Here is a 19,973-nt window from a genome sequence, read left to right on the forward strand (position 1 = left end):
ACTGTTGATAGCATCTGAACAGTCTAAAAGAAGGAAAAATAATAAAAAAGTCACCCAGTTTGAAGAAAAGTGACTAATATGAGGACAGGCTTACAGAAGAATTTAACCTTTAGAATGCAACCCCAAGAATTGTGTGGAAGGCCACTCAAAATTACTATGTTCCAAAAGTCATCTCATGTCAATGACACCTACTGTCATCCTTTGTTTCTTTCTGCTCTACTTCATATGCAGAGCAGTGAAGAACAACAACAACAACAAGGTGCTCCACAAGGCAGCAATTCCCCATGCTGTGAACCAAACCTAATGGTCAAAACCATATATGATGTTACATAACTTAATTGCCAAGTTCAGTGGCATTTGCTTTACTCTTTTTAGACAGTTCGTATTGATTTTAATTCTTTTAAACTTTTGGAAACAGATCTGAGTTGCAAAAGAAGAAATAGTGTCTGCTTTAACAGTGTCTCCTATTGTCTTACCTCCAGCTACACGATACACAAGAGCTACCTTACTAGTTTTTCCAAAATTTCTGCAAGACACATAACCTGGGTAAGTTTATTTTGCCACTTTCCTGTTCTACCAAAAAATCCCCTTGCAAGAGTTCATTATTTCAGCCATATTTTAATTCAATTCCCATCCTTGGACTGCCAAGAATGTTAATTTGTAACAGAACTGGTAGTGTTCTTCCTTCATTGATCTAACAAACAGGAACTGGACTTAGGCCCAGACTCCCAAGGTTATTTAAACACCTACAATGTGTTAAGGATCTAAAATGTACTTCAGAATTTTGTTCTCATGTTCAAACAGCAATTCATTAAACTGAAAGTAAACAACTTTCTCTCATTGCCAGTTAAAATCCAAATTTTTTATAGCCTACTGATCATATTTGACAAAAAAAATTATCTTAGATCCATTCTGCTGTGCCAAAAATGAGAAATATCTTCTTGAAACCATAGAGAATTATTATACCAGGCTCAGTTTCTTCTCAGAACTTTTTGCTTGAGTTGATATCTCTTCAGAAGATCCTTAGAGCTATTTCTTTCAGAATGGAAAGCTAAAATGTGTATTACACATGATTCTCTGAAATTCTGTACAAGACCCAAGGTAGTACTCAAAGACACACATCCCAGGTTCAAGAAGCTTGGACACTTATATTTGAGAGGTGCTGTGGTCATGCTGAACACTGCCATTTGTCAAAACAATTTTGTTGCTTTATTACACTTCCTCTGTACCTTTTATTTTCCTCCATTGTGTTTTATAACCTCACTGCTCAAAACCAAATTCTCACTACTTGTAAAGAAGGGATGATCTGTGTTTATGAACTTACAAATTCTACCTTAACAGAGAAAAAACAGCCAGCACATCTGTGCAGGGAGGCCTGTCCTTACCATGCAGTTCATGGCAAAGTGATTGTGCTGTGTCTGAAGTTCCATCGCGTGGGGGTGACTGGTTCCAATCTCTGTGTAGCTGTTCAGAAACAGACCTTTGTTGTGTGTGATCCAGTCAAACATCTACACAAAAATATTAAGGAAAGAAGAAAGTTCAATAATTTGTAATGGCAGAAATCATAGACAAGTAATGCAAGATACCTATGAACACAGAATATAGAGTCTAAGGCCATGAAAATTAACACTGATGCTCTTTCCATTGTAAGTTACTGTATATTTTAACTCAATCATTGCTGAAACCTGTCTTTTTGGATCAAACAGATGAGGCTGTAACTGTTATCTTTACTATAGGTGTTTATCTCAACAAGCTACTGTAATGCCATAATCACAAACTTCATTATTACAAAGAAGTCATAGTAAACAAACAGACTTGGAGCACAGCCCTGAGTTGCCAAGCTTATACATTCTCTAGTGTCAGCACTTATTGACATCAGCAGCTTAGCAGTTTAGAATGAAAATGGCAACTCATGGAAATTAAATATAAATTCTTTCATGCTGATCAAGTACTTCAGCAGCTAGTTTAATATTTTTAGTTCATAAGTTTACAGCAGATTTGAAAACAAATATTCTATTTCTAGATGAATTATTAAAAGTATATGTGAGCACAGAGTTACCTTCCTCCAGAGAAATTTAAGAAAAATCTTTAAATATGCTTGTTTTTAAAAAGAAAAAAAGGAATATTTTAATATTCAAAAAAATTTTAGGAGGAACCTTATATGACCACAGCCATCAATAAAGGCACACAGGTATGTTAACAGTGGCACTGGAAGACAAAATTTTCAAAGACCAGGTAACGCAGCAAAGAGCTGTTTAACACCCCACCTGCTCATAATGGTCTTGAAATCTTTGCTATATCTGAGCAAAAGAGACACACCACCTGCTCTCTGGATAAGCTGAAATAGATTTTCCAGGAAAAAACAGCAGCAGTAAGCAGGAAGTACCCATTTAAAGAGCTTTCCAAATATGCTGGCTAAGAGAACAACATTATCAAATCCAGTATTTGTCCCAAGTCCATGACAAACCAAATTATAAGCAGACCACAATATGGTAAGAACTGTAAACCAAACTTTTGAAGTTTAGGTAACTGAGACAGTTGATGATACACTCCTAAAATTTGAAGCTTCTTACCTAGAACTCAGTGAAAATGTGTTAGAACATTATTCAAAACATACACTGGTACTGCTTGTGACCATCCTCCTCTAGGTCACTTGAATTTGCTGCCTTCAGATGCTTAAAGGGGCAATTTCAATCAGATTCCCTCCCACCTTGTCCCTTTTTTGCATTCTCTTCTTCTGAACCAGTCCAAAATTCTTGTACTGAATTGAGCAAGTCCTCCAAAAAGAACATGTTTATTTCTCCCCATGCAATACCCTTTTTCTTTCCAACAAAGATCCCATCCTTTCCCACATTTCAGTAAAATACAGGCCTACACTGATAAAAACGTCATGAGCTGTGAAATCTAATCTGACACAAGCAGTAAAAATACAGGCTGCAAGTAGATTAAGGCCAGGGTCTAAATCCAAAAGTGAGTTGTGATACTACACAAACCTTCTTTTTAATCTTTTTTACTGGCTAATGAGAGAAAACCTGTCCCAGGTATAATAGCTGCTGTCAACCTCATTTTGAGGTGCCTAATATTTGGTTTTAAAAGAAAGATATGTTCATTCAATATAGACTTTAATATAGAATCAGAAACATAGAAAACACTGATAGGAGCTTATGCAACCACATGGCAGGACAGAGGTCAATCCTACAGGCTCAAGTGTTTCACAAGAAGTGTGTTAAAACCCAGGTTATGTAATCAATTTGATAAAATATGAGAAAATTAACAAAATGTATTTTGATGGTGCTCACATGGTACTGAAAGATGTGCTATAATGCAGAAAAATTAATGCTGTAATGAAGTGACTGCAAGGTTGATAAAATGCATTTGGGTCTGAAAGAGCAACACTAGAGCAACAGCTTGCATTATTTTCTAAATAATTTTAGAAATAGATAATAATTTCATCTTTTTTCCTACTCTCTACATGTCCCTACTATTTTCAGCTATACTATCCAGAAAACATTTCTTTTAAATGGTACTTTAAAAAAATTATTTATTTTTTAAACACAGTGGAAAGCATTATAGTAGTGTAAACAAAGTCCCTGAGTTGCAATGATGAGGGTAAGGGAAAGTATGGGTGAAGAACACAAATAAAGAAGCAAGAAGAAGTTAAGTTTTTATATGTTTGTTCTGCTTTTACTCTTCTCTATGCATCTGCTAGTGACAGCTGCTGGAGAGCAGAACACTGGTTTAACATGGACTGTTGGTCTCACACAGTTCAGGCAATCTTATGTAAAATACTTCAAGAAATCTGAGTACTTCAAGCTCTGAGAAAAAACATACTTATCACTTGACTGCATAGTCTAGTTACTACTACTCCCAGAGAAAAAATCCCCACCCTTCCTTAAAGCTATTTGTTCCATGGTAACAAGTCAATAATAAGAGATTGCAAAACCATTCTACATGAAAATAGATCTAATTTGAGTTCATCTAAAAGTGATCTGCCTGCCATACTTCCTCTTCAAATTCCATGACAATCAAGGGCTTTCTCATCTGAAGGGACTGGTTAGCCCGAAACATTCTGAAATCACTCAGTTCCCTGTTAATGACATATGCACTGTCAGAAGAGATACATCAGTTTTTAGCCTGGGACTTCAAACCCTGCATCAATGAAGCAGTTCCCCATGTCAGCCTCTTCAGGCTTTGTTGACTGCCTGTCACTCACTTCCCAAAGCTCACTCAAAAGAAGACCAATGTAGTCTGTAATCAGCTGTATTTATAAAGTATACAGCATTCTTCTTTACTTGCTGCATACAAAAGCATCTGCCTGGAAAAAATGTTTAACAAAATAAGCACTTTGAAGTCATTAGCAGTTACAATTTTCTTTGGTAAGAGCTTCCTTACAGCTTAGAAGTACTATCCCATGCCCCTTACTCCAGAAGACCCTGAGAGCCTCTCAATCAACAAGTCCCTTATTTCTCATTAAAAGGCTAGTGATTAACTCCAAAGACAAAAATTACTATTTTCAGTTACCCTTGGTACTTCTTTCAAGCCCGTCAAGTATCAGCCATTTACAGTCTCCTTGCCCAATCCTTACCTTTTCAGCATCCTGCTCAAACAGCCTGAGCTGAAAGCATTGGTCCAATTTCAATTTCCGCACATGCCACATCTGATGCAGATGCTGCCGTGTTGAGTGCAGCCTGTCCAGCATGGTGGACACTTTGGGTAAAAGATTCTGTAAGTCTGCATTCCCTGACCCAGAGTTCTTTTTGGGAAAGCTATCACTGCTCTGTATCCTCTGGAGCAGCTTTTGTCCTTCCACATCAAGGTCCTCGATAGGGGCCTTAATGACTTTCTTTTTTAATTGTGAATGCTCCTCTATCATATTGCGAGCACCTTCCAGGTCCTGAGGCATTTCCTTTTTTGACAATATATCTTGCAGTTCCTCCAGTCTGGACAGCATATGGGTTGCATTGCTAATGTAGTCCTCAAAGGCAACTCTGATTTCTATCCACTCCTCATGGTTGTACTCCAAACAGCCATCAAATTCTGGGGTTAGCTGAGAAGGATCAACTACTTTGGTAAGGCCTTCCAGAGACACCATATTTGTCTAAAAAAATAAAAATGGAAAGAAAAAAATGCTGTTACTGAAATGAATTTCAAATTTCAAGTTTTTGCTTTTCTTTTCGTAAGAGTTAATAATTTTGCTCATGAATTCCATATGACAACTTTTCTCACACATTTCAAGTATCAATTCAGATCAGCAGAAGACAGGAGGTCTTGCAGCTATTTTCCCACATTTCTTTCTTACCTCACTACATATAAGAACAAAACAGCAACCACTCTTCTGATTACTGTTTTAAGTTTTGACTTTGTATATTGCAAAGCTGCAGGAGGATAACAGCAAGGTTCATTCAGTTGATTTCCTCTGGATTCTGGAGATTGCAATATGACCACAATGCAAACTAAGATAACAAAGAGACAAAACCTAAGTTTTTATCATTAGGGGAGAAAACCTAATTCAATCTTTCTTGAGCTTACCAAAAGAATATAAACAACAACATACACAATTACCTAGCCTAAATACATGAAGAAAACCACATTTCTTCTAGCACTGGTCTAAAGTTCCTCTCCTTTCAGCCAGAATATAATTTATTTGAGAGTTTTCAAGGTGCTGATCATTAGTGAGAACATTTAAAACCACAAAATAAATATAAATTTGTATACCATAGGGGAAATTACCTCAAACTCAAACTTAGAGCTGCCAAAGTTAGTCCTCTGTTTCTGCCAGAAATTGTCTGGCTTGATTATCAGTGCAACATGAATACAACATGGAAAGGATTCCTGTAAAATCTTCAGCAGAGGCTTTATGGAGTCCCATTTTGACCCACGCATATCTACAATGACGGTGAATCCTCGTTTACATACTTCCTCACTGCAGAAAACAGAAGGAAAGGTTATCAAGCAAGTGTTTCAATTTCCAACACAACCCTCAGCTGCACCACACTGTCTAATGAATGTGGTCTCCTCAGGGTCTCACTGCTGACCATATACAGCAAATCTCACAAACCTCTCAAGACATTTGTTTCACCCCCATGCCAAACTCCTTGTGGGGAATAGCTTTATATCTGTTGCTAAGTTGATATTCTGCCATTATCTTCACTTTCATTTTCCCTGCTTATATTCATGATGATTCATCATCCAGTCTTGTTTCTCCTTCACCTTAGACACAGTAAACCTACCATTTCCTAAAGCAGCAATATATAGTACCTTTAAATTTTACTCTTCAGAACACACATACACTTATTTGACTGATGATAATATTCATGTCTTTCTAATGATTGAGAGGATCCTCTAAAAAGACAGAAGATGGCAAATTGTTCTTACCTACCACTTCACAACTTTTTCAAACTGTCTCAGATTTAGAACCATTTTATCTGAGAGTTAAGAGTCTGTAGAGGAAAGACACCCATTTATTGACAATTTCTTTTGTAACAGGATTGATTTGTGAATAGTTAAAGGACAACACAGTATTTTATGGTTGGGAAGAAAACCACATCAATCTGTTTCTACAAAATTTGAGCTCAATTTTGTTGTCCAAAAGTTGACAGACCTTACACTCAAATTCTCCAGCACTCCCTCTGAGAATGGAAAATTTAATTTCTTTTCATCAATATCTTCCGTACATTTAGTTCTTGCTACTGATCAAAACTGACAATCACCACCACCAGAAACTCTGCTTTTCTTCCAGCAGAATTTGCTACGTGACCTTGTAGTATGACCATAGGAAGGAAAACATTTCAAAACTAATGCATCATACCCAGCAGACTATCAAAAAAGGACCAAATGTCCATTGTTTGAGTATGAGTCACTTTCAGGGATGTGACTAATTCAAATGCCATTCTAGAGTTCATGTGGTGAGGTTTTTGGAGTGTCCAAGAGGCAGGGAAGCTTCACTGGCATATTTTACTCAGTCTTATTGGCCACAGTGCAGAAAGATAGATTATGACTGCTATAGGAGATCTGGAAAAAGTGGTAACATGGGCTCCTCAGAAGGGGAAGGTTTTTTTAAGTTTGAAAAGTTTAAAGCTATGGAAACGAAGAGAGAATAAACATCCCACAATATTTCAAAAAATTAGTTTATCATGATAAATGCTGGCTCTCCCACCTGCCCATAGGAATGCCAAAAATGGCAATAGCAGAAGCAAAATATATTAGTAGTAACTAGCTTGGCATGCATGTAGGCTACAATTTACAATTTTCTGACCATGGTGAAAATGTTTTCTAAAATTGTCACAGAATTCAAGGAAAAAAACAACTACTGTCTTAACAATAGATCCTTCACTGAAAGGCCAAATGGTAGCAGGAGTGCTGCTCAGCCCATCCCTATCCTACCAAACTGAGGATTGGACAGGGAGTGCTTGCCACTAATTCACAAGGCATGCATCTACTGGGGTGTCCAAAGTGGTTCCTCATCGTGTGACAGTGCGGCTGTGTGCTCCATCGTGGAGCCACATCACCTCACACAAGCCCAATGTCTTTTGGTCAAGGATCACAAGATTTGTTCTCGGGAGCCAGGTCATGTGTTGGTAGGCCTGAACTACACTAAAATATCTGTCCACCACTCTGTGGTGATGACATAAGTTCAGCCGTGTTTTTAAATCAGATAAATTGTAAAATCAGTAAAATTGTGAGATTGAGTCAACTTAAGTTTTTAGATCTCTTGCCAAACAACTGATACCTGTGATTCTTGAGCTACATCAAGTAACAGTAGTGCAACAAATAGTAGATAACCCAAAAGTTCAGGGATATTTGTACCAACTGGGACTTGTAATAAGCTAGAGTTGCATAATCAGTCCCTTAAACATGACTTGTATGAAAACATGACTTGTATGAAGTCTTACTTTTGATAAAACTCCCTTTATTCTCAAAAGTTTGCCATGCTTAAAGAGTACAAAACATGCACTAACTTTCTTTTAATTTTATATCTATTGATCTAAGCTAACTAACATACACCTTTTGCCAGAGAAAGACTGTTTCTTGCCCTGATTATCTCTAAAAAAATTCTTGGATACGTTTTGATGCATATTTATCTATTAACTTATCTAGCAACTTGAAGCTCTAGATGGCGAGAATACATCTAGATGATGTGGGATGATTTGCACAACCATTCAAATCTGAGAGTAAAAATTTCAAGCCTTCTTCCTGTTCTCCTTTCTCTAAGTCCCCTGAGTCCCCCAGTTAACTTTACAAAAAGGAGGCCATCTAATCTCTCAGACAGATGCCTTGAAGTTACTTTTATGAAACCATCTTTCTCAGTCAAAAACTGATATTGGATTATATCAAGTGCAAAGACTCTCAGTAAATTAGCCCATTACACAAACATGGAAGATATTGTGGGGATAACTCAGGGATGTTATCCAAGGAATTTTTTTCAACTGTAATGAAAACTGCTGCTTGTGGTTATAGACAAACAGAGTCAAGCACAGTCAGCATTGCTCCAGCCTGAAACAAATGCAGGAAGGTTCCAAGATGGACCTAAAGTCAGAGTCTTAGGATCCTTTTTGTTCCCAACTTGATTACTACAGAAAGCAAAGTTCTGTATGGAGGAACTTTTTTTAGATAGACACAAAATACATAACTTTGTTTGAAGTATCTCATATATATACACAACTGTATATATATACATATATACACATATGGGAGTGTATATATGCACACACACAATAGCACAGGATTTGACTTCTGCCAATTTGTTTAAACAGCTCAATTCATAGGCTGAATTGCTGATAATGCAATGATATCAGTACTTTCACAGGTGACTCCACAGTTTATCTGAGACCTTTACAAGCAATTTCTCATACCTTTCTCCTCATTATTTCCATGCGATATCAGGACACTATGACTTATCAAATACAAATAACAGTTAGGAGTCCTGTGCTGACTGCACTCCACACAAGGCACATGGTGAAGGATGACCAGCACGCTTCTAGTTGTTGATGTACTGAAAGCCTTTGAGTTGTATTTGCAGTCTTCAACACAGCGACACCAATGTGGCGTGGCAGTGCCATTTCCGAGACACAAACTACTTTTAGCTAAAGCACACCAGCCCTTCTGCCAGCTGCCTTCCTTTTACAAGGCAGAGTAATTATTTCTCTTCCAGAAAGCCATTTGAAAACAGCAAATGACAAAACTTGGCATTGATTTGCTCATGTTATTAACTCGCTCAGCCTGCTTTCTTGTGGGAGTACTGCAACATAATCCATTTATTTTGTTATGCAGCCTTAGAGGTTAACAGGTGATTGCTTACCTAGGAATACATGCTAGATACGAAATTAGTCTTCTAAGGTCTTCTTGCCGTATTCTGTCATGATTACTGCGAGCTGGAAATGTTAGAATGGGACCTCCACGCTTATCTCTGCCACCTGAAAAATTAAAAATGTTAGAAGACCTCACAGCATAACATAAAATTCCTTTTTGCAGAACTAGTCCTCAGTATCTACTTTTAAAAAAGTGATTTCAACTTAAATGCCAACATTGCCATTTTGAGACCAACTTAAGATTGAATTTTGGGGATATTGATCAGCATATTGCCACAATTCCTACAGTGAGAAAGCAAATGCCAAAAAAAAATGAAACTAAGAATAACCAGAGCATTACACTTGAGACATTACAGTCACCTTCAAGTTTGACTGGTAGTGTGACATCTCCAGCAATGGCACTCTGTTATGTATTTAACTTTTGACTCAGCAATTGTACGATTTAATTTAAATACAGAATTATGCTACTTTGTAGGCAAGTATTTAGGTGATATGGCAGCAGAGAGCACAGCTGTGGGAGGTGTGCCCAGGTAGAAGAGCTCCTCTGCTCAGTGACAGAGCTCAGGGAGGAGGTGAGTAGTTGAAGACAGATGGATCATTGTCATAGGAGACTCCTTTCTGAAGTGAACAAACTTCACAGTGTGCCAACTTCTTCAGGAAGCCTGCTGCCTCCCTGCACCCAAGGTTAAAGATGTGATGAGAAAGCTTCCTACCCTGGTATGGCCCTTGGGAAAAACCATTATTATTAACCCCATACTTCAGGGAAAAAGCAAGAAATTGCAGTAAGAAGCCCAAGGACAATCAAGAGAGATTATGATTGAAGTCTCTCCCTGAAAGGCTTGGGATGACTGGTTGGAGGAGCAGGAGTGCTTTCTCTGTGCTTCTTGTTGCAGGGAATGATAAAGGAAGAAATGGGAAGAGCCATCAGATCAATACCTGGCTCTGAGCCTGGTGTCACTGGGACATTTTTGGGTATTCTGATCCTGGGTTGGTTTCATGACATTGAGCCTGCTGGTGACAGACGAGGTACACCGGCCTCAAACAAGGAAAAGGATTTTTGCACAGGAACTATCAGGGCTCACTGAAAGACCTTTAGACTAGACTTGATAAAGCCATGCTCACTAGGGATCAGCATGGAGGCAGAACACCAGTGTCTGAGGAATGGTGAACTAGGAAGGTCTTTCAGTCTGCCATCTCACAGGAGGTAGGAACAGAGATCCATGCAGCAGCCAAAATGTAAGAGATACAGATGTGTCAGAAAGCATAGAAGCACCTGAGAATGGTCATGTAGGAATTAGGGCTTCTGCCCCAAAAAAGGTGACAGAATTAATAGCCCGATTGAAGTGCATTGACACCAATGAACATGGCTTGGGCAACAAAGAGGAGGAGCTGGAAGCCTTTAGGCAGCAGGAAAACTGTGACATAGCTGTCATCATGGAAACATGGTGGGTTGATTTGCACAACTGGGGTGCTGCAATGGATGGCTGTAAACCCTTCAGAAGGGATAGGCAAGGAAGGAGAGTTGGCAAGGTAGCCCTGAACGTTAGGAGTGTCATGATTGTCTAGAGCTTAATGACAGTGACAAGACTGTTTGGGTAAGAATAAAGAGGAAGTTTGCAGGTGATGCCAGGTTGGGCATGAGTGGATTGATGGGCCAAGCTCAGTACTATGAGGTTGAACAAGGCCAAGTGCTGGGACCTGCACTTGGGTCACAACAACCCAAGGCAGTGATACAGGCTGGGGAAACAGAGGTTGGAAATCTGCCTAGTGGAAAAGGACCTGGAGGTGCTGACTGACAGCACCTGAACAGCATCCAGAAGTGTGCCCAGGTGGCCAAGAAGGCCAATGGCACCCTGGCCTGTATCAATAGTGTGGCCAGCAGAACCAGGGCAGTGACTGTCCCCCTGTATTTGGCATTGGTAAGGGCGCACCTCAAATCCTGTGTTCAGTTCTTGGCCCAGTTAGTACAAGGAGGACATTGAGGTGCTGGAGTGTGTCCAGGGAAGGGAAGTAGAGCTGGTGAAGGCTTTGGAAAACAAGGCTTATGAGGAGCCTCTGAGGGAGCTGGGATTGTTTAGCCTGGAGAAAAGGAGGCTCAGGGGACACCTTATTGCTCTCTGCAATGCCCTGACAGGACGCAGCAATGGGGTGAGTGTTGGTCTCCTCTACAAGGTAACAAGTGACAAGATGAGAGAAATTACTTCAAGTTGCACCAGGAATTGTTTAAATATCAGGAAAAATTTATTTACCGAAAGAGTTGTCAAGCATTAGACAACTGATTGCCTGGGGAAGTAGTTGAGTTGTGACCCCTGGTAGCATTTAAAAGCTGTGTAGATGCAGCACTTGGGGACATGGTTAGTGGTGGAGTTGGCAGTGCCAGGTAAAGGGCTGGAATCAAAGACCTTTGAGACCTTTTAAAGGTCTTTTCCAACTTCAATGATCTTGTAATTCAATGATTAAATTAATTAGTAGGAGAATTTACATGTATAATACTTCACACTCAATATGTAGATTGAGTGGATGGAAACTATTTAAGCATTTAGTTTGTATTTTTATCCTGTTCTGATTTTCAGATTCCCAATTGTCAGTTTATAGTTTTTAATTTTGTAAGCAACACAGGAAATTCTGAATCCACTTAATATATAAGGCAAAAAATCTGACGTAAATGGTTCCACTTAAATGCATTCATCTCAGCCATAAAAATACACAGGCTTGCTGTAGTCAAATAGTAAAATATAATTTTATATCCAACCCCTTGCTAGTGACAACAAAATGTTACTATTGCTAAACACCAAATTCAAGCCCAGTAGGATGTCTTTATCAACACATCTATAATAGCACAGACAGATTCTTGCAAGCTAAATTTCACATGTATGTTTTCAACCACAGATGTGTGGACTGTTTTCTCCTGTCCCATGGAAACACAGAAAAACACTATCTTCAGCCCAGAATTTCTCATTTCAAATCAGCTTCTCATTGTAATTCCATGTTGCTAAACGGAGTTTTTCAAAAATCACTTAGAAAGGAATGCCAAGAGAAGACAAAAATAAATACAAAAACAATAAATGATACCAGTTACTCAAAAATTCATCACTATCCTCTCCAACACAGATAGCGTGAGTTTGCCAAAGACACCAAACCTGGCTGTAAAAGTCTCTAGAGATTGTCTACATGCTCCCTGTCAGACACTAAATGAAAGTCAAAAGAGGCAAAAGCATCTTTGAATTCCATCAAGCTACAATGCCAGAAAGCAAAATTTAAAAGGAAATTCATATTTTTATCTTCCATGACCCTCTTAAGTGAGACATAAGATGAAAAACAGAATTGTTTCATTCTAATGGAGAAAGGCAAGTATTGACCATCCTGACTCACTTGCCAAACAGAGAGTTTTGAGGATTGTTACACAGCAAAAGAAGGAAAAAAAAACCAAGACAGCAGCCGTAAGAGAAAGGAATGATGAATGACAAGACAGAGTCCAAAAGCCAAGGCCCCTGCTGAGCTCCAGAGCCATCACTGGGCTCCAAGGCCACCAAGAGTAGTTGATAGTCTGCTACAGCCCTTAATGCTCTCTCTCCTCATTGCACCACAGGCCACTACCTTTAGATCTACCAGTTTCAACTGGTAAGCGCTACCAACTCCAGCCTCCCAGAAAAAGTAACTCAATTGCTTAGGGTGGATATTCTTTAAAAAGCAGCAGCTAGCAGGTGAAAGCGTAAGCTGAATTGTCTTTAACACTCTAAGCTTTTTAAGCAAATGCTTTGTTACATGCAGCCACCTCAGACCAGTCCTCCAGGCCTTTCCCACATTGCAACTCCTCTATCATGCAGTTTTTCAATACAGCACTTTTAAGTCATTCTGGATGCCACTTCAGTTGGCTCCAGCTCCATGTATGTCACAGAAGAAGACCATTTTTTGAAATGGTGGTTGAATTTCTGATATATCATATCCTGAAACTTTTGTACATCAGAGACAAACTTTGTTCTACAAACTCCAGGCCTAGATGAGTAATAAATTAATACAGCCTTGATTTTAGATGAAAAGAACTTGACTATCCATCTTAAAACAGGTGGCAAAATTGCAAATAATAATATTTTAAAAAGTCCCTAATACTTGGGGTTTTTTCATCAGCTCTAATGACAGCTTTCTTAGGCCTCTTACAATAACTAACTCTCATTTCCTTTGTTCCTGATGCTCCTGTGTCATACACAAACGGGAAAGTTAAAAGCAACAATGCATGAGGCATCAGTGGGAATTTCCTGTCTTGCAATAGTTGTTGTCCAACTAAACCACCTATTAATGTTTAACAAAAACATACTACACTACTACTGCTTTCATCAGTAACACTTCCATTTTAATCCATTTCCTTTGATATACTGCCCCACCCCACTATTGAGATATTCTGTTTATGCCAAAGTGTGTCACACAAACACCTATCCGATAACTCACGTGAGTCACCTAACACACATCATTTCTGTCTAGTGCACATCACTAACAGCAGTATTCTCAATGGCCTCCAAATGGCACTAAAGTCCAACAGGCTGAGTAGTGCAGCTTTTTAAAGAAATGCCTTTTAACCTAGTTATAAAGTACTCCAGTAAAAAAAGCTAAACAGTTGCCTTTTATGGCAAGACAAGTTACCAAGGGCTACGTCCTTACATGAAACCAAGATAACTGCACCTTGTAAGAAAATGCTCTCCTTGCTGAGGTATGTGTAGAGATATGAATTATAATATTTGTACTTTGACATGTTTCAGTTTAAACTTAACACAAAAAATTATATTATTATTATTATTATTATTATTATTATTATTATTATTATTATTATTATTATTATTATTATTATTATTATTCCAAGACTGTATTTGGACTTCATAGAAAAACCTAGAGATGTAACTGTTTCAGGTGGTAAGACATCCAATACTCAAGCAGTTTACTTCTCAGTTAGGTGAAAATCTGTTCAGTAAACCAATGAATGAAACCAAATGAACAAATATCTTTGTGTTCCCAGGTATAAAGCTTGACAGTTGCACAGTGGTTAGGTCCTAGTGGTGGTGGTACTTTTTTGGGGGAAGGGGGAGAACACACTGAAGAGTATAGTTGCAGGTTGTTGTACTTCAGGGCTTCTTAACTCATTTGCACGACTAATGTATCTCATTCCATTTGAGCTTCACTTGCAATGGAAATGTCAAACTATGGATTCTGGCAGACCAGTTCCAGCCAGTCTTGTTGCCCACAGCTGTTTGCTCCATTTTTCCATTAGGAGTTGCTACCTTCACACAAGCAAGTTGGCAACCATTTATTTCTGCCAACACCTCCGCTATTCTGGTTCACAATTTATCATCTCTCCTTAAATTTATCTTCATGTTTCATTTGGCCCATTTCACTTTCACTGAATTAATGCCTTTCAGAATGCCATCTGCTTACAAATTAACATTAGAAAAACCCATCATTTTTCAGATCCCTTTTAAGGGGTCTAAACTAAGTACCAGACAACTTAAAAATTCAGAGGTTTTGGAGTAAAAACTGACTTCATTTTTGTTCAACGACATAAGACTAGGTCCAAAAAGTAATGAGGGATTGAAAAACTGTGCTTAACCCCCTTTTCTCCTCTTTCCTACTAAAAATAAGAGTTCTAAGCAAGTCTTCACCAGCACTACAATTCCCAAGTTACTATGCTGCCAGGAAAACTAGTCTTGCTCATTACAATTGCCAGGAACTTTTAAGAAAAAAAAAAAAAAACAAACAAAAAAAGAAGAAAACAAACAAACAAAAACCTTCATCCACACACCTTTTTGCGTTGTACCTCTACTTAACTTGGCAGAGTGGACGGGATAAAGTAACATGTACTATAGGCTGTATTTGCAAGCATCAGCATCCATGCCCAGCAAATCTCTTAAAGACTACAACTGCAGGAATAATTTTATGTGTTTTAATATTTAAGACAAAAGCTTTACTTTTGTCATTCTTGAAAAATTGTCCAAAAAACCACTTGCAAATATGAGACTCCCTCTAAATCATTTGACACTAAGATTATGGCTGAGAGAATGATGGTGTTTAATCCCAATAGAAAGTCACACCAAAATGCAGTTTAAAAAAATAAGCACCTCAGCCCATCATTCCACCAAGTAAAGTTACTTATAAAGTTATAGACTATGTTATGATACTAACTCATATAAATCCCACTTTTCAATCCTCCTGCTATAACTTCTTCAGTAACCAACCAGTTCAATGTGCATGCTGGAATTTCCTAAAATTACATGCTAAGTCAGTTCACAAAGAAAATACTAAGTGTACTTCAAAAGACAGGCAACTGTAATTCACTTCCGCAACAGATATTTCTCCAGAATATGCTGCAGATGGGTCAATAACAAAGGCATGTCTGTAAAATTCCCCATCAGAAGAACCAGAAGAAAAGGAGTATGACATTGGTACAGCAGGTTCTAAGTTGCTGTAAATAATGATGAGTGGCTAGGGGGAATGCAGGACTTAACATGACCAAGACAAAAACTAGCAATGTTCCACATTCAAGAAAACAAATACCTCCTTTATTATGCCTTTCAAAATGCTTATGTTGTGCTTCAGATATCCAACAGGAATCAGTGCTGCCATAGCGTTCCATGAATTTTGTAATGATATTTAAGCTATTTAAAATATCATTTTACATGCTACTAACAACACAGCTGGGCATTCTAAAAGAGAAAATAACTGTACCTGAAAGGTATGCAACTTTTTCCTTTAAAATTGGCAATACTTCCATAGCCTTCATTTCATCATTTTTGCGAAACCCTGAAAAAAGAAGAGAAGATGATTAGTCAAAAATACAGACAAGCCCAACTTCTAAATTTAATGAATGCACTGAAAAACATTTATCTTTTGAATATATTCTGAATGTTATGATTACAAGAATTAAGATAACCTTACAATAAAAGTCTGTCAAAAAATAAACTAAATTTTAAAGATGTATTAATGGACAAGTCATCACTTTGACCAGCTTAACACAAATAACATGGCTTGTTAGCAAACCTCAGTAGAAAACAAGATTCCAGAATTAGCCTTCTTCATCAGTTAATAAAAACTATCATATTGATCCCGTGGCTTTTATGCATTCCAAATCCCACTTTCTTTTTTTTTTCTTTTTTTTTTTTTCTTCCCAGTAGGGATGAAGAGTATCAAGCTATAAGAAGTAGGTATGCTTAGAGCAATTACCATTTAAAAAACCCCAAATCCCAAACCAAAAACCCCACCCAAAATCCCACAACAACAAAGACAAACAAACAAAAACACCCAAACAAAAAACCCCATCAAAAAACCCCAACCCACTCAAAAAACACAAAAAACCCATCAAAAATCCCCAACACTATTTACATGAAATGTTTCTTTTTAAATCACTTCTGTAAGCAGAAATTTTTTCTGCTGCCTGACAGGAGCAGCATTTCACAACTGAGAGGACATTTTATCATACAAACTCTGTACACACATGGAGTATGATACAGTGCCCAAGGTGAGTGATTACAGTCAGTGTTGCAAAGCAGCACATCACCAGCTTGTCCCTCCCTCTCTGCTTCCTATTTCTACTACTCTAATTCTGTGGCCAAATTCAGAAGTTCTTCCTTCTTTGACAAGGAAGATTTGGGAAGCATATTTTTCCATTATTTTTCACCTGTACAATACAGAATTGGTCATATTTAAGCTGATTTTTTTCATCTTACAAGAAGAACTGGGTGACAAATCTTCAACTAACTTATGTGTACAATCCTTCCTGGTCTGTTTGGATTCATGTGTTGTTTAAAATAATCCTATATCCAAAGAAAGTACCTCTGCTGGGGTAAGGGGGAAGCTCATTGCTTCTCTATAACTAATGAAGCACAAAAGTGCTGTTAAGAATCTTCCTCAAAAATATCCAAATGCTTCATACCCTTTGGTCTCAGGTTCTGAGCTTAAATGAAAAAGCTGTGCATTTCTAAACTAAAACTTGAAGGCATCAAACTAGTGTCATCAAGTAATATAAGACCTATACTTCAGGGCATCCCATACGTAAATTACATCAGAGGTTTTCTACTCCAGAGAGCAGCACCAGCACTGAGACTCCTGTGCCAGTACAGTATCTAGTTGTGGGCACTACCCTTCAAAACAGACCCAAGCACAACACCCAAGGGACAAAGATGGTCAGGTATTTGCATGTCATCATCTATGCATCTGTTTTGCATGAAGAACTTCAGGAACATGTGGTGGCAGTCCTCAGAACACATAAAGCCTACTGGTGACAAAAACCCACAGAATTTAAAAGCTTAGAATTACAGCAAGAGGTTTACTAGACGGCAGGAAATTTTGTAAAGGAAAGAACTGTGAACAGGTCATGGGATTGCCTGTGGAAGACTATGGCCTATCCATGACTGGGGATTTTTAAAACGTGTTCAGACAAATGTCAGCAACGGGTGCCTCAAGTTCAGCATAACTGAAGTGTTCAACCAGGGCATTGTCTCAGCACTCACAGAATGCAAACAAAAGAAAACAAAACAAATCAACTTCCAGCCAGATGTTCCCTGGCTAGTTCTTTGTTTTTTCCATGGACACCACAGACCAAAAATAATCCCAAAATTCAGTACACTTTCTAAGAAAGGCTAGACTGGGAAAACTGGTTCCTTGGGTAACCATGTAGCATGAGGGTTTCTACATGATGGACAGTATTTTGCAACTACACAGCAACTCCAGACTGGCAAAGCATGCGGGGTTTACTTTCATGTTTGCACCTAGGCTCTCAAGATTCTAAAACACAGCAAAAAGAACCTCATGCATTATTACTCTTCCAGAGAACTGGCTATGGTTATTAGCCCTTTACTGAAACTGCCTACAGTTTTGTTCCTACTACATTTCTGTTTGTTATAGACTAAAATTCTAAATAGCTTTAAGAAAAAGCCTGGGCTTAAATAAATCACCTAAAAAGACAGCAAATACCCTTTCCCACCTTGATATATTTGGGCTTCAGTTGACTGCTAAGGCATACAGGCACACTTCCAGAGGTAATGTTTTTTTAATGTGCTTTGAGCTACCCACCATAAGCTTAATACCAATTTAGCACGCTCAGCTTTCAAATCAACCATGGCAATTCTTTTTCTTTACAGTAAATTCAGAGGTAGAAAACACTTTCTCCTCACCTAAAAAGCATGCAGAAACTAGCGCTGTACTTTGCTGTCTCTCTTAGCTCAAAATTACCCAAGACACTGATGTTACCGCAATTGCTTGCTCAGATTTCTAAGCCCTTAAACTACTTCACCTCGGATGATGATGCGCAGTAGCTGCACGTTTTACTTTGCCTGTGGCATGTAAGAATCGAGAAACATTTAGCTAACATTTCTCTGACTATTAAGGGGCCGCTCAAGGTAAACACCCTAGCAAATATGTTAGTGCTTGGCTCATGTTCTGCATCTGCATATCCTTAAGGCTGACTGCCTTGGATTATCATATTCCTGCTGCTCTAAACAGTCTATTTTTATTCCAGTTCTGCAGTGTTAAAGCTTAACTGAAAAGACTGTAGGGATTACAACAGATGAAAGAATGCTGGGGAGCAAAGAGGGTGAATACGGCAGGAAAGTATCGTTTTTATCTCCAACGAAGCAAAAATAAAATAAAAACCAGCAATATAAGCAGGTCTTAAGGGCTTGGGGTGGGTCCTCCCTCCCCCTTCTCAAAGCCTCTTCTCCACAAAACATTCGTGGATGTGAGGATTTGAGGATTTAATTAAAAAAAAAAAATTAAAAGGCATTTACCACACTCAAATGAAATGCCATAAATATCTGCACCAATCTCTCCCTCCACAGCTCAGCATCCTCCGCGCCAGCCGGCTGCATCACATGTTCCTGGGGTGACGTCACCCCTGCCGGGCCGGCGGTGCAGCTCCCGCCGCCGCGGTGCCGCCGCAGTGCCCGCAGCTCCCGCCCCGCGCGCGCACGGGCGGGCACCGCGGCCAGCCCCGATGCCCGCGGCCAAGCCCCGGCCCCCATCAACCCCCGCCGCGGCGGGTACCGCTCCCACGACACACGCTTCTCCTTTGGAAGCACAATGCGCGCCTATGGTACTTATGCTCTTCCGCCCAAAATGAGGCACTCTGATTTTAAAAGTGTTGTTTTCAATGTTAAGTCCTACATCTTTTAAAGACCGTTTCAGTCTTAAACTGGAAAACCGTCCGTCATATTTTCAATACCTATTAAAGGAATACTCATTTTACAGTTTTGCATTTTTAATAGGTAGTAGATGCCCTTCTGTTGTAACATACACCCTACACGTGTTTTTGCCTAACTACCAGCAAAGAGGAAAGAAGCTCAAATTATGCTAATTAATTATTTACTTGTGTATATTCAGAAGAATAAGTAACACACAATTATGTATTCCATTTCAATATAGGAGGTTCCCCCCAGTCCTCATGAAGAATTACACAATTACACAATCCCTTGAGTTATCATATACAGTTTCCTACTAAACAGAATCTTATCAAAAAACAGCTATTTAAATGCTGTATCACACAACTAAAGAGATCTTTACAACATGGAATCAAGAAACAGTCACCTAAACATTTTATACATTGGAAAATTAAGAAGTCTACCCCACAAGCACACCATTTTCTCTTTGCCCCCACAACTTCAGAGCCTGAAGACACCATCAATTAGC

At 38.7% G+C, this 19,973-nt stretch overlaps 1 protein-coding gene across 1 annotated transcript in view; it reads right to left on the minus strand.

The window, feature by feature from the left end:
• The window catches only part of TRIO (trio Rho guanine nucleotide exchange factor), a 244,215-nt gene that overhangs the window by 160,072 nt on the left and 64,170 nt on the right, over positions 1-19,973 (minus strand). Inside the window, 5 exon segments of the mRNA XM_036378951.2 lie at positions 1,386-1,508; positions 4,586-5,098; positions 5,731-5,923; positions 9,299-9,413; positions 16,020-16,094. Coding sequence (XP_036234844.1) covers positions 1,386-1,508; positions 4,586-5,098; positions 5,731-5,923; positions 9,299-9,413; positions 16,020-16,094 — 1,019 coding nt within the window.

Source organism: Molothrus ater, chromosome 1 (assembly GCF_012460135.2).
Source record: "Molothrus ater isolate BHLD 08-10-18 breed brown headed cowbird chromosome 1, BPBGC_Mater_1.1, whole genome shotgun sequence".
Classification (NCBI taxonomy): domain Eukaryota; kingdom Metazoa; phylum Chordata; class Aves; order Passeriformes; family Icteridae; genus Molothrus; species Molothrus ater.